The 15372-nt window shown below is 53.0% G+C and overlaps 1 protein-coding gene across 3 annotated transcripts in view; it reads left to right on the top strand.

Moving 5' to 3' along the window:
- CCM2 (CCM2 scaffold protein) overlaps positions 1-15372 on the top strand; it is a 40813-nt gene that overhangs the window by 1028 nt on the left and 24413 nt on the right. The window contains exon 1 of one of the 3 annotated variants that reach the window (XM_059170678.1): positions 14559-14673. The exons of the other annotated variants lie outside the window; for them this stretch is intronic. Within the exon in view, the coding sequence (XP_059026661.1) occupies positions 14662-14673 (12 nt within the window). The 5' untranslated portion in view covers positions 14559-14661. Of the gene's footprint in view, positions 1-14558; positions 14674-15372 lie in introns of those variants that run through there. 3 annotated transcript variants of the gene reach the window in all.

The raw sequence follows: 15372 nt of genomic DNA, 5'->3' as shown, positions 1-15372 counted from the left end.
CAGAACGGTTTGAGCGCAATTTCTCTTTCAGGTAGAGCACTTAACGACGCGCTGGGTTTCGTTAGTGTGCGCTTCTGTGTGCAGATCTCAGACAGGCTTGGGTAGGTCCTGGTCGCACAGCCTGTGCTGGCCCGAGCCAGCTGAGGGCAGCGGACTCATCCCCTTGTTTCCCAAGATGCTCCACTCTTGAAAGGTTGTGCTTGAAATCTGTGTGGCCCCGGTGGCCCTCCACGGATCGGGGGGTGCTTTTCCCTCACTTTCTTTCCTCCTTGTTGTGTTATATCGGCAACGTGTTGTGTTATGTCTAATTAAAGTGTGGTACCAGCTGCAGATACCCAAGTCTGGAAAACAGCCCGAGAAAGTGATTCAGCCTGCAGGCGCTAGACAGCGGAGAGATGCTGCCCAACCTGAAGGGGAGAGCTGAGTTGAATGTTTCTGCCACAGCCGGTAAAAGGCTCCAGAAGAAAGTCACTCCACGGCCTCCTTCCCTGCTGCAGGCAGGTGGGCCAGGACCCGCACAGGAGATGGCCTGTCCCCAGCGCTCTGGGCTGCCAGCGTTGCTCCTGGCCCAGCGGGTCACCAGTCTTGGCCTCAAAGCATCTTCCACACTCAGACCAGGCGGGGCTGGCTGAGCAGGGTCCCTCCCTTCCCACGGAGGCTAACCTGGTTCTGTAATAAGAAGCATGGGATAGACTGACGGACTTCAGAGCCCTCTATGAGGTTTGGTAGAAACATTAGAATATTCAGCGACGTTGGGAGAGATGAAGAATCAGTGGGACATTCCTGAAATAGAAGTGAGAAGCCAGTGAAACTCAAGAATTTTTGAAGTGGGGGCCGTGTGAAGATTTAGGCCTAGAGAAGGTTAATGATGAATGTCATTGTGTCTGTTACAGAAGATAATCACTTGTTACATGATTGCCTAACACAAGAGTTCTGTGTTTTCTCTGTATTAGGCCCCTGCCCTAGCTCATTTTCCCATAGGCAGGCCAGCAGACAGCTCTGGGGCGGGAATTCCTATTCAGGCCACAACTTAGCACACTTTCCTTCTTGCTCTTTGCCAGTCTCAAGCAGTCAGAGCCTTTCTGCTCTGCTTCTCCGTTTAGTGTGAGGTCACCGCCAGCTCATGACCCTTGGTGCTTATGTTAACCAGATTGATCTATTTTAAAAGTTATACCCTGTGTTGTGCTCTGCTGGCCAGAAATGTTACTTTTTCCTCCTAAGCATGCCTGAATAGTGGTGTTTTTTGGCCGGGCTTGTGCCAAGAATTAAGACATTTGATTGTGGGGATTGGATGCATGCAGTGGGACTAATCTGCTTCACCAAGTGCAGGCGGACGTGGGGATTTAGGCTTTTGTTTGAGGCTTAGGAAGGTGGGTATCTTGTAACCTGGAGGCGGGAAGGATCCTTGCACTCTGAAAGGGAGCACCGTGGGTGTGGACGAGCGAACTCTTGTCCTTTTGTGTGGAGCTGCTCCCTCGTGTGGGACCTGCTGATTCACCTGCTGCCACTCATGACTCTGGGGAGAAAGACACTTACTTCTTTACTGCAGTTCCCCGCACTGTTGGACCCACAAGCCAGTGTGCCTCCTGTGTGTCCTTACCATTAACTCTGCAGTCCTGGGTGTTCTAGGACATTCCATTTTCCCTCACTGTCTACCTGGCGGGGATGCAGTTTATGAATCTAATACTTGGACAGACCATGTGGCAGGTCTCTCACCCTGCTGGTCACATGTCAGCAAATGTCCCAGGTCTAACTGCCAGGAGACATGTCCCTCTCAATGACTGTCACCCGTGTACATTCTGCGGTGTAACAGTAGCTGAAACCGACCCAACCTTCCTACGTGGAGGTCAGGCCCATGCCAGGTCCCATTAGGCCTCCTCTCTGGGATGCTCGGGTGACTCAGTTGGCCAAGCTTCTGACTTCAGCTCCAGTGGTGATTGCAGGGTCCTGGGATGGAGCCCTGCATCGGGCTCCCAGCTAGGCGGGGAGCTTGCTTCTCCCTCTCCTTCTGTCCCTCCTCCCGCTTGTGCTCCCTCTATCTCTCCCTGTCAAATAAAGAAATAAAATCTATTAAAAAAAGAAGAAGGCTCCTCTCCCCCAGGATTGAATCTTTAGCCTCCTCCGTGGAAGAAGACTGTGCAGTCCGCCCCCCAGCATTTGATTGTGAACCTTCTTGAATCCAGCAGAGTTGAAAGGATTTTACAGCAAATCCCTGTCCACCTACCACATAGATTCTGCCATTAACATTTGTTATGCACACCTACCCGTGTACCTCTGAGCCCGCCCGAACCCTCGCCGTGCCTCTCTGGTGCATTTCAGGGTCAGTTACGGACACGATTCCACTCCGGTCTGGGTGCTTCAGCACGCTTGTCAGTAGCTGGGGCTCAATATCGTTTCCGGTTTTCTTTTGCTATAAAAGTTACACAGACTGAAACATACCCATCTTAGAAGTACATTAGCTAAGTTTTAACAGCTGTGTACACTTGTGCATCCGGAAGCCCTGCCAAGAAACAGACCATTGTCATCACTCAGAAGGTGCCTCCTAGGATGCCTTCCCCTCCCCCGAGACAGCTGCTGTTCTGATGGTTGGCACTGTAGATGGCCCATCGGGATTGATTTCTGTTCGAGAACTTCACACACATGGATTCAGGCAGTACGTACTCCTTTTTTTTTTTAAGATTTTATTTATTTGAGAGGCGAGTGTGAGCAGGGCAGGAGAGGGAGAAGCAGAAGCAGACTCCCCTGCTGAGCAAGGAGCCTAATGCGGGCTTGATCCCAGGACCCCAAGATCATGACCTGAGTCAGAGGCAGATCCTTACTCCCGACCTACCCTGGCGCCCCCAGGCTGGGCATATTCTTTTGTTCAGGGACCCTTCACTCACCTGTGATGTCGAATGGCAGTCTACTTATGTCTACGCCATGGTCTGTTGCTGGGCGTCAGGTGCTCTCGGGTCTTGTATTCCCGCGGAAAGCTGTGAGCATTTGTGAACGGGTCATTGCATGGACACATGTGGCCATTTCTTTTGGGTAAATACCTAATAACTGAGTTGCCATTTATGTGGTAGCTATGTATCGAACTTCGTAAGACATCGCCAAACCGCTCCCTGGGGAACTGCGTGCAGCTCTGCCAGTTACTTAGCGAGTGGTCATCAAAGCTCTAGGTGTCTCGGATTTGTTTCTCCTTGTGGTTCTGTGTGTTTGGGCTTCACGTGTTTTGTTGTTAAGTACCTACACATTCTAGGATCGTTATGTCTCATTGAAATGAGTCTCTTTCATCGTGAAATGACCGTCTTTATTTGTGGTAATGTTTCTCGTTTTGAGTTCTATTCGCTTGACGTTAATAGAGCAGTACCGCCTCGCTTGCTTTTATTTTCCTCGTAATGGTTGTGGGACTCTCCTTATTGTCTGGATGGACAGCAGACAGTGGGGTTGTCCTGTCTGCGCCTGAGTTCAATCTGTTGCTGTGTGTCATGTGTATGTATGTGTGTGTGTAGGAAATCTGGCCTCACACAGCCATGTAGCTGGAAAAGGGAGCAGTGTTTTCAGTCTTTTCAGAGAATGGTGGATTGTCCTTTCTTTAATTTTTTAAAAAATTTTCATCCTTTTTAAATTTTTAATTTTTTTCATCCTTTTTTTTTTTCTTTTTAAATCATTGCCGTATTTGTTTAATTTGTGTTTGAGTGGGCTCCACACCCAGCATGGGGCTTGAACTCACAACCCCGGGATCAGGAGTTGTGTGCTTTACCAACTGAGCCAGCCTGTGCCCCAGTGGTGAGTTCTTTTTTAAAAAAGACTTTCTTTATTTGAGAGAGAGAGAGTGAGTGAGCATGAGTTGGGGAGGGACAGAGGGAGAGGGACAAACAGGCTTCCCGCTGAAGCTCAGGCTGACCCGGGGCTCTATCCCAGGACCCTGACATCATGACCTGAGCTGAAACCAAGTACTGGAGGCTCAGCCGACGGAGCCCCCCAGGCGCCCCTTGTTACACCTTTTTAATCTAGTCTGACACTTGCACCTTTCGGTTCTGCTTCGAAGCGAGTGTAATTATTGATAGGTTTGTGTTTGTTGGCCACATCCCCATTTGCTTTCTGTTTCTCTTGTGCTCTGTTCCTCCGTCATTGGTTTGCTTTTGGGTTGAGTGCTTGTATGGTTCATGGTGTTGCTAGCCGGTTCATGGTGTTGCTAGCTGCCGCCTGTCGCAGACAGTGTGAGCCCCTGCCGTGCTTTCTTGTGGGCTGCAGGAGCCGGTTGGCAGGAGTGCTGCACGGCTGCCGCCGCCTGTCTTTGCAGAGCTCTTGGCAGTCCTGCACGCGCAGTCAAGCCAACAGTATTAGTTTTGCTGTAGACAATTGAATTTTTACCTTTTTGTATAGAAACAGTGTTACGTTTACAAAGAAGTTGCATGAAGAGTGCACAGGGTACTCAGAAACCTTTCACCCAGATTCCCAAGTATTACCATTTCTAACCCATTTAAGAAGCAATTGCTTGGGACACCTGGGTGGCTCAGTCAGTTAAGTGTCTGCATTCAGCCCGGGTCATGATCTCAGGGTCCTGGGATCAAGCCCCATGTCAGGCTCTCTGTTCTGCAGGGAGCCCACTTCTCCCTCTCCCTCCCCCTGCTCGTGCTCTCTCTCTCAAATAAACAGATAAGTAAGTAAAAATCTTAAAAAAAAAAATTGCAGACATGATGTTCCATGACCCTTCTTCCTTCAGTGTGTGCTTTCTTTTTTTTAATTAAAAGATTTTATTTATTTATTAGAGAGAGAGAGACTGCACCAGCAGGGGGAGCATTAGAGTGAGAGAGAAGCAGGTTTCCCACTGAGCAGGGAACCCAGTGCAGGGCTTGATCCTGGGACCCTGTGATCATGACCTGAGCTGAAGGCAGATGCTTAACCGACTGAGCCACCCGGGCGCCCACAGCGTGTGTTTTCTTGATACAAGGACCACTGTCCTCAGACCATTCAGTCAGGAAAGTTACATCAATCCTGTATTGCCACATGATTCACAAACTGTACCCAGACTTGCTGATCAAGGTCTGTTTGCTCCATTCCTGGTGAAGCTGACTCACCAGTTGCCATGTTTCTGCATTTTTCTTTTTAAGATTTATTTATGAGAGAGAGTGAGCATACAGGATAGAAGGAGAGGAGAGAGCCCCAAGCCAACTCCCCACTGAGTGCAGAGCCTGACCTGGGGCTTGATCCCATGACCCTGAGATCATGACTTGAGGTGAAATCTGGAGACAGATGCTCAACCAACTCAGCCACCCATGTGCCCCAGCCAGGTTTCTGCTTTATTTTATTTTATTTATTTCAGAGAGAGAGCAAGAGAGAGCGCACACGCACTAGTGGGGAAAGGGGCAGAGGGAGAGGGAGAAGCATACTCCCTGCCGAGCGGAGGGCCTGATGTTGGGGAGCCACTGTGGGCTGGCTCTGGTGTCTGTCTTTATTTATTTATTTTTAATTTATTTTTTTTAAAGATTTTATTTATTCATTTGACAGACAGAGATCACAAGTAGGCAGAGAGGCAGGCAAGGAGAGAGAGAGAGGAGGAAGCAGGTTCCCTGCTGAGCAGAGAGCCTGACATGGGGCTCGATCCCAGAACCTGGGATCATGACCCGAGCTGAAGGCAGAGGCTTTAACCCACTGAGCCACCCAGGTGCCCCATCTGGTGTCTTTATTTTTAATTGCGGTCAAAACCCCATAACCTACCGTTTACCATCGTAACTATTTTTAAGGGCAGTTCAGTTCTGTTCAGTGTATTCACGTTGGCATGTGGCCGGTGACTTTTGACTAGTCCCCAGTACCCTGAGCTCTCGGTTACATTTGCTCCAAGATGTTCTAGGCTATTCTCTTGCTTTCCTGCCCCGGCCCGTCTGGAACCAGACATTAGTCCGAGGAGCCTGGTTGCTTTCAGTGGAAATGGTATCTAGGAACCAAGATCTGCCCATAGGTGTGCTCATTGTTGTGGAGGTGTTATTTCTGTTAGGAGACTAGGGACCTCTTTTGGGTTATTTCTTCTTGACGGTGTTTTAGAGATCTTGCATTATACATATGCAGTTTCTTTAGTCCTCACTGGGGCTTGGTGGCGTTTTTCCTTATGGATTGGTCCAATTCATTTCAACAGTAGCCTGTTCATAGAATTTTATGTCGCCCTTTTGCTCTCACACAAAATGCAGAGATGAGCTGTCTGCTAAGCTTTCAGGTGTGTACGTGTATCTATAGGATTAAGCCCTGAAAATGCCATTATTAGGAAGCTTTATGTACATTTGTAATTTTAGTACACACTGATAAATTGTTCTCCACAGTAGTGCCCGTTTGTATTCCAAATAGTCACTTATCAGAATGCGGGTTTTAAAATATCCTTGCTCACGTGACACATTACCAGATTGTTGAATACTTGCCAACCCAATAGATGAAATGGTATTTGCTAACAATTTTGGATTTTATTTTCCAAAATGAACTTAAGATTTTTCCTTACTAAAAAAAAAAAATACATTTACAGCTTAGAAAAATAGCAAAGTATAATCAAGAAAAAATGAAGAAAATAATCCTCTCTACCAGGAACAACTATTATTAGAGCTTTTCAGATCACTTTCCTACATGTGTCTACTTTTCTGTACACATACATGGTTTTACTTCCTTGACCTCATTTATTTCAGATACATGTTTAGTGCCCACTGGGTCCAGTGCTTTCTGGGGAGTTGTTGCCGCTTTCCTGAAACTCCTTTACCATGTTTGGGGAGGCTTAGTGCTATAAGATAGACCCGAGTGTTGTAGGAAGGAGCACAGGGTGGTGGGTCAGGATGTGCACTATGCAGAGTGAGTAGATTCTCCAAAGGGCCCACCCCACCTTCTCCATCCCCTTGTTGCTTGAACTTTGTCATGTGGTTAAGTAGGGCCTACCCTGGCCACCCTTGCTGGCGTGTGTTTATTGGCCTGCACAGATTTCTGTAGCTACATCCGGCAGGGATAGAGACAAGGTGACGGATCGCACCTGATTAAGTATCAGGAACAGTTCTTTATCCTGGGGGGGGGGGGGGGTGAAGAGCCAGGGTTACTGGTTATCCATACCCCTTAAAAAGATTCTGCTGTTTTGACACCTGTTACACAGAGACATCTATGGCCCTTGTGTGTCTACATCGCATGCTCTCGTGAGTTCATTCTTAGAGCTGGAACTTTGCTGTAGTCACCAGGGGCAGAAAGTCCTGTCACTGGTATCTTATCACCTGGTGTATGCAGGCGCCAGAAGTTCCCTGCGTGGGAACCTTCATTTCCAGAGCTCTTTGCACATGTCAGGGTTGTGCGTGTCCTAAGACGCTTGTGCTTGGCTCCCAGTGGCAAGGCGTTTTGAGGGGGGGCACGATGTGACCCTTTTGGCGGTCCTGGACGCTGGCCCACATCATGGCCTCACCTCCTTCTTCCTCCGTGGCTGGGTCTTGGCCGCAGCAGGAGGGGGGCACCTCTGATGGGTCTTCTGTTTGTTTTTCTCATGTGCTTTACTGCCCTTTTCTCTGACCCCCGGGGGCAAGTTCTTTCGCAGTGGCAAACGTCTCGGCCTGCGTCACGCGGGTCCTGGCGTGTGCAGTATTGTGGGACGAGCGCTGTTTCCATGCGTCTCTACCACTCTTTATTTCGTGAGAACTTCACAAGGAGGAATTGCAGGAGGAGTACCTGGCGCTCCCGTGTACCGGCAGCACGTTAACGCAGGCGGCCCGCAGCTGCTGGGAGTCTGTGCGTGTCTGCCGCGCGGCCCTGTCGCCCTCACTGCCCGGTCGCCGGGCGCGCCAGCTTTTCACACGCTCTCCTGCTGGTCTCCCTCGGGGTGCCCGTCTCCGCGGGGTCAGGCCCAGGCCATGCTCTCACCAGCCGGGTTCCCTTTAGCACACGCAGGTGCTCGCTGGCCAGGCGCTAGCGGGCCCGGCGGGCGCGCGCTCCGAGGAGGAGCCTGTGTGGCCCCACCCCTGGGCGTGGCGTCGACTCCTGGCGGAGAGCTCCAGGGTCTGCAGTGCCGGTGGCGGGGCCAAGGCCGAGGTGTGGGGTGCAGGGTAGGAGGGCCGCCCTCTGCGTGCAGCGCACATGGCCCCTGCTCACGGACACCGCCAGCTGTGTCCCTCGGGGAAGGAGCCCTCCCTCTCCTGCTGGGCGCCGCTGGCCAGGCTTTCCCTTGCCGGCATGAGGTGGGGGACTCGTCAGAACTGGGCTGACCGGTCCCTGCCTTTGTTCTGGACGTTGCTCCTCACCCCTCCCTCTGGGGGCGCTCCTTTCCCTCACCCCTCCTTCTGGGGGCGCTCCTCCCCCCACGATGCTCTTCCTTTGGTTTCTGTGTGTTTGGCTCACAGCAGCAGGGGCGGCTCTGGGGTCAGGAGGTTGGAAGAAGATGGGTGCTGGGGAGGCCCGAGCTAGGGCGGGCTGTTGCCAGAGCTCCTGGCAGCAGTGAGGCTGGTCCCAGGCAGCTGGAAGTCGTGGGGCTTGGCCTCAGCGCTGCCTATCCTTCTGCTGAGGAGTGCGCAGGCATTTGGCCACGCTGGGAGGAAGCAGCCAAAGGCCCACATGTGGATGCAGTGTGTCCCAAGAGGTTGTAAGGTGCTGGGTGTCCTCTCTCCATGGTGGCCGTGGCCGCAGCCCTGGCCTCGCGTGCTGAGCTCTCCATGGTGCTGTCCAGCTGGCTCTCGGGTGACCTGCGGAAGCAGGACCTTACACTCTGCCTGTGCTGGCATGCCCTGCACAGGTGTGCAGAAAGGACAGGTGACCCTCGCAGGTGGTTCTTTGGAAGCCACCAGTCTGCCCTGACTCCTGCCTGGTGGAGGCCACCATGCCTCGGCACGTGCTGGCTTTGTGTGGCCAAAGGAGAGCTCCTATGGGGCACCACGGCTATGCGCAGGCAAGCTGATTTCCAGCTTCTCCGAGGGCACAGCTTTCCTGCAGAAGGCATGGGCAGTGTCCGAGGTGGCAGACCATGCCCAGCACTGTGGGGCCAGCAGCCCTGCTCTTCCAGGCTCCGTGAAACAATGGCTTCTGGCCACGTGGGACCTCGGGCGCAGACATGGGCTCAGTAGCGCATCTGGGCCCCTGCAGGGGTGCTGGCCACTCTCCCCGAGCATGATGCCCTGCGGCTTCTCTTCCAGTTGCCTGGGTCAGTAGAAACAGCAAGTCCCGATGTACCATAGCTTGCCTTCATGTCAGTACAGGAATGCGTGGGGTGTGGGGGCTTGGGGGCCAAGCCTGCTCCACAGTTCCTGCACCCCAGCCTGGGCTCTGGCTCAGATGCCATGTCCTATGCCCACCTCCAGCAGCCCCTCCAGCTAGCTTTGCTAGTCCCTCTGTCCCACTGGAGCTCTGGCCTATCACAGAGGAGAAGGTCCTGGTCCTTAGGGTGAGTGGGTGCTCTAGGGTAAACTTAGCAGGAACATCTGAGATGTCTGTGGGACAAACTCCCAAAACACGGAAAAACAGGTTAGAAGAAGTGGGGAGACATCTCGTGTTTGGCTGGGATTGGCGGCCTCATGACTGGGTCTGTTCCCCCCAAATTAATTTATGATCCCAGTGAAAAGGCCACCAGGCTCTTCTCTGGAACCGGTCTACTTGAGCGGAAGCTTCCCTGAGCTACGAGCAAGCAAGAACGAGAAAACCGTGGAAAAGAAGAGCAACTCGGGAACAGGCCCAAAGTGGCCATTCCCTTGCCGGCCGGTGTGGGGTTCTTCTGTGCGAAGCTGCAGGCACAGAGGGGCAGAGTTAGAACTAGGCCCCGCTCTGCGAGGAGCTGAGTGTGCAGGAGAGTGGGGAGATCTGACTCTTCGTGAGTGGCATGGGGAACCTGGGTCACCGTACAGAAAAGGGTGAAATGGGTCCTTCCTTCGTATTGGACACCAGGATGAGCAACAAATGGGCTCTGGAATGTAAATAAAAACAAATAAATAAAAATAAATAACCCATAAAAGGAAAGACAAAAAGACCTGACCATATAAGCACAAGCAAAGTAAAAAGATGTATCAAGAAAACATTATCTGCACCTTATAAAACAGAAAGTAAATGTCCCTAAATAAGATGCTTCTAAAAAGGGAAACCGACAGACTCTTGATAGCCAGAGACGCAAATTCAGATCACTTGGGGCCACCTGTTTCCCTAGGGCCGCAGAAACCCCCGAGCTGGTCAGGCTTGAGGGAAGGGGCCTGTGCAACCCCAGGCAGGGCATAAGGGTGGCACCTGGCTCACCTGGTGTGTTGACTGACCCAGCATCCCACTTCCCAGAGACCTACCCCAAGGACACAGTGGCAAGAACAGAACATGGTCTGTGTGTTGTGGCCCTACTCTGTGTGCAGGGCGCAGGTTCTCCAAGCTATGCTTCGCCCACATGGTGGGGTTTGGGGCCAGGCGGCCACGGGGGTCCCTTGGGTCCCATGAGCGGGCTCCAGGACATGCATGAGCCGGTATTCACTCTGTTGGTTTTTAAACGGTTACCCGGAGGCCAGGACGATGTGACCTCTGAGCATAGGGTTCGTGCCTGTGCAACCATGTTATGTTTTATAATATTGCAGATGGAGTAAAAGCTTCTTAAAATGTCACTTAGGGGCGCCTGGGTGGCTCAATGGGTTAAGCCTCTGCCTTCAGCTCAGATCATGATCCCAGGGTCCTGGGGTTGAGCCCCACATCGGGCTCCCTGCTCATCAGGGAGCCTGCTTCTCTCTCTGCCTGCCTCTCTGCCTACTTGTGATCTGTGTCTGTCAGATAAATAAAATCTTTTTAAAAAAAGTATTAAAAATGGCATAAAGCTACACAAAGGCATAACCCCTCAGAGAAGAGTTATTTCAAGTAATGAGATCATAGACATGTGACAGCACAGCCCCAGCGGGATTTACACTGAGGACAAGAAGTACCAAAAAGCCCCAGATTGTTTTCAGTAATCATATTAGTAATAATAGTGATACTGTTATCTTGCAACTGTCTTGTAGGTTTTCGGACGCAGTGTCTGTGTAGTTAGCATCCTTACACACGGAGTGCCAGCATGGGACACAGGGCAGAGCATCTGGAAGGAGGGAACCCATAACTCTGGAATCCCAAGTTTGAGCTGGAAGTGTCAGGCTGCGCTCCTAAGGGTCTCTTCCACACGGAAAGCTCATGTCCTTGCTTCCTGGTTGAAAAGCCCCAGAAATACGCGCTGGTGAGCACCCTCGGTGCCAGTGGGACCTGAAATAGCATTTCCTGCAGAGGCGGCTGCCCCGCGGCTTGCACTGCTCCCCCCGCTCCCAGCCCCAGCGGTCCCCTTCCTGAGATGTTCCCCTCCAGACCTGTCCCTTATCTGAGCTGGGGCCACCTGAGCGTCCGCAGGCCACGGGTGCGGCTCGTTCCTATTCACCTTGGGCCGTTGTTAAGGAACAGTGTCGCTTTGACAGCTTTGACCAGAGGGCAAGGAGGAAGCATTTCACCTGGCTTTTCTGGCCGAGATGAGGATGTGTGGTGGGTGACAGATGACACAGGTTCTACACGGAACACTCACCCCATTTCTCGTGGGTTTGTGCTGAGCTAGTTTTACTGGGGGAGTGGGGGCGCCGGGGTCCATCAGTGCCGTGAGCCCTGGAGAGCTCAGACCGCGGGTCGGAGCCTGTGTCCACTTTCATCCACTGGCTCCTCACTTTCTTCTTTCCCTTTTAAACCTTTTGTCAGTTTTGTCAGTTAATTTTTTTTTTTAAGATTTTACTTATTTATTTGACAGACAGATCACAAGTAGGCAGAGGCAGGCAGAGAGAGAGGAAGGGAAGCAGGCTCCCTGCTGAGCAGAGAGCCTGATGCGGGGCTCGATCCCAGGACCCCGGGATCATGACCTGAGCCGAAGGCAGGGGCTTTAACCCACTGAGCCGCCCAGGCGCCCCTGTCAATTAATTTCTTTTTTTTTTTTTTAAGATTTTATTTATTTATTCGACAGAGAGAGATCACAAGTAGGCAGAGAGGAAGGCAGAGAGAGAGGAGGAAGCAGGCTCCCTGCTGAGCAGAGAGCCCGATGTGGAGCTCGATCCCAGGACCCTGAGATCATGACCTGAGCCGAAGGCAGCAGCTTAACCCACTGAGCCACCCAGGTGCCCATCTGTCAATTAATTTCTTAAAAAGAAAAAATAAAAAACAAAACTCTAGGGGCGTCTGGGTATAACCCACTGAGCTGCCCAGGTGCCCCTTGACTTCCTAATTATAAGGGTGTTTAAGAGGATCAGAACCTGTCTTCCCTCCTTGGAGTGGCATCTGAGGCTGGAAGGTGGTGCAGGTCCAGCTGTGGTCACCTTATCCCCACACAGAACAGAGCTGCAGACGCGAGGCGCTGAGGAGGTGGCTGTGCGGGGTGCTGAGACCTGACTCCTGCTTCCCAGCTCCCCGCCTAGCCCCCTGCCCCCCAGAACTGTGTGGACCATGAACAGCACCGGTGCTGGGGGCTGCTGGCCAGCCAGGTCGTCTAGAACTAAGATCATTCACGTAAGAGAAAAGACACAAGCATAAAGGTGACATAAAGGAAGATCCTGGTAGATTCATTTCGAATTAGAATTCTCAGTTTGAATTCATGATCTCTCTCTTTTTTTTTTAAGATTTTATTTATTTGTTAGAGAGAGAGAGAGAGAGATACAGAGCGCAAGCACAGGCAGACAGAGTGGCAGGCTAGAGACAGAGGGAGAAGCAGGCTCCCCGCCGAGCAAGGAGCCCGATGTGGGACTCGATCCCAGGACGCTGGGATCATGACCTGAGCCGAAGGCAGCCGCTTAACCAACTGAGCCACCCAGGCATCCTGCATGATCTCTCTTTTTTAAAGCACGCATGTCTGGGGACACCAGCGTGGCTCAGTGGGTTGAGCGTCTGCCTTTGGCTCAGGTCATGATCTCAGGGTCCTGGGATCGAGTCCCACATCGGGCTCCTTTCTCATGGGGGAGTCTGCTTTTCTCCACCACCATCCCCCCAGCTCGTGCTCTACCTCCCTCTAAAATGAATAAATAAAGTCTAAAAAAAAAAACCCCGAAAACCATGGATTTCTTAGATGCAGAGACACCCGGAGCAGTGCGTGCGCCCGGCCCCTTGGGCTGGTCTGTGTTCTGCGTGTGCAGTCCGACCAAGCAGGACGTGTCATTTCTGCCACAGGATCTGTGCTTCCGCAGTTGTTGTCTTGCTATGTCCAGTGTTCAGGCCGTGCTGTAGTATCACACAGCTTGTGTCTGTGAGGACCAACTTTGGTTTTCTAGAGTTTTTAATTATTTTTCTGTATTTACTTGTGTGTCACCGCTGCGTCTGGGGGCACAGCCCTCCCCAGACGCCCGCAGGGGCCACAGCCCTCCCCAGACACCCGCAAGGGCCGCGTGTCTACCCCCGTGTCTTGAATGCGGCGTCTGCCCGTGCGCTCACTGGCCTTGCTTTTTCTCACCCACCGGGCGACCGCGACATCTGTGAAAGTAGGCCGCCTGGCTGGGGGGGCGCCACTGGGGTGTCCCGTAGGCGTGCCTGTCCCACGGTCCGCTCTGCACCTGCCTCAGTGGCCGTGTGGAGGCCAGGGCCACCCGGTCCTGCTGCGTGGGGGCGGCTTGGAGAAAGATGTCTGTGTCCAGGCCGCCTGCTGCCCCGATCCCCTCCAGAGACAGACAGTCTGGTCAGTGCCGGGTGTTATTCGAGCGTATCTGGTTCAGGGCTGCCTTCCTGGCCTGCGGCGCCTTCTCCATCTGGGGCACGCGTGCTCGCTGTCGGGGCGCAGAGCGATGGCTTTGGAGCCCGGGGTCTCAGAGTCAGGAAGCCTCCAGCTTCACACAGTGTAAGTGGAGCCATGTCGAAAGGCTGTTTTTCTGGGCAAAAAGCTGTTGAATGCCAGCACTTTCATTTGGTTCACCCTGGTAACAGACGTGTGTTGTGCTTGTTAAAAGCTGTGGATCTGTGAGTACACATGGCCCCTTCAGTGAACCAGACGCTTCCTTATGTAGCCTTTCCTGTTGACAGGCTGTTCTGGAATATTCTGCATCAGGCCTCATCAGCACACCAGCTTCTGCTTTTCCAGATGAGGGCGTTTGACCCTAAAGACATTGAAGGGAACTGGCTAGGAAACATGCTCATCTGTGTCACGTGGGGACTTCGAACTCCGGGGACACAGAGGCTGTTGCAGGCCAAGGGCTCTAAGGGCATGCCCTGCCCCAGCCCCAGCCTGGGCGCTTGGGGCTGAGGTGGCCACATAGGGGTGTGGGTGCTCCCCGAGGGGTCAGAGGGGAGCTCTGTGGGGTCCGGGTTTGCTCAGTCACTCTTGTGGGCAGCGGATTTGCAGAGCGGTGGGGATTCCAGAATCGTGTCCTTCAGCGGACCACATAGCACTGGCCAGAGACGCAGGGAGGCCACCACGGCACTGGCTCCTGACCGCCTTCAGCACGCACTGCTCTCCTCAGACCTCTTATGCTCGTGGACGTTTGGATTGTGCCAGCAGTTTGAGGGTGCCGCCTGCCTCTTACCCTTTTTAAACAAACGGTAAACAGCTTCAGTGGGGTTTGCTGGAGGAAGCCGTGGTTTCTGGTCTTCCTGTGCATTCACATGTTTTGTCAGAGGGAGGGCTGACATCCGACCATATTTTTCAGCAAGATCAGAAGCAGAGAGTGCACAGTAACTTTCGGCAGGGGGGAGGGACCAGAGCCCCTCCCCAGACTGTCCAGCGGGTGTCCCATGGAGAACGAGGTAGGTGCAAGCCCGGCGGGTGTGTTTGTGAGCCGAGGTGACCCGGGCCCACGACCTCCGCTTTGAGAAGAAGGGAGGAAGGTTCCCACTGGGTTCCGGGGCTGAGAAGCGGTGGCTGGCAGTGGTCGGCGAGCAGGAGAGGAGGGTCCACCCATCTTAACCTGAGGCGTGGGAGGCCCAGATGTCCCACTTGCAGGGGAAGAGCGGGTTCACTTGAGTTCACAGTTTGTTAGGACATGGGATCTGAGTTGGAACGCGACTTGGGGAAAGGGTGGAGAGAAAGAGCCTGCGCAGCGCTGGCAGACGCACGCCCGGAATGTCGCCTGTGCTGGGACCCTGCTGGAGTGCCTGTGTGGCTCCCGCTTCGGCAAGCTGTCGGGGCCCGGAGCTGGGGGCCTTGCGGTCTGGGGAGGGCCGGAGGGCACGGGCCGTGTCCCACTCCTCCCTGGGCCTGGAGCAGGTTCTTTTCCTGGTGGGAGGCACCTCGTCCCGCAGATTGCTCTGACAGCGTGCCCGTCGACTGCATAACTGAGAACGCCGGCGGTTAGTTGATACAAAGATGAGCACTGGGGGTGAGTCTTGAGGCCAGGGTGGGGGGGCACCTGGCTGGCTCAGTTGGAGGAGTGTGCGACTCTTGATGTTGGGGTTGTGAGTTTGAGCCCCACGTTGGCTGTAACGATGGCATAAAAATAAAATCTT

Source organism: Mustela lutreola, chromosome 4, assembly GCF_030435805.1.
Source record: "Mustela lutreola isolate mMusLut2 chromosome 4, mMusLut2.pri, whole genome shotgun sequence".
NCBI lineage: Eukaryota > Metazoa > Chordata > Mammalia > Carnivora > Mustelidae > Mustela > Mustela lutreola.
Note: the sequence above shows the minus strand (reverse complement) of the source record. Positions and strands in the feature narration are given on the sequence as shown.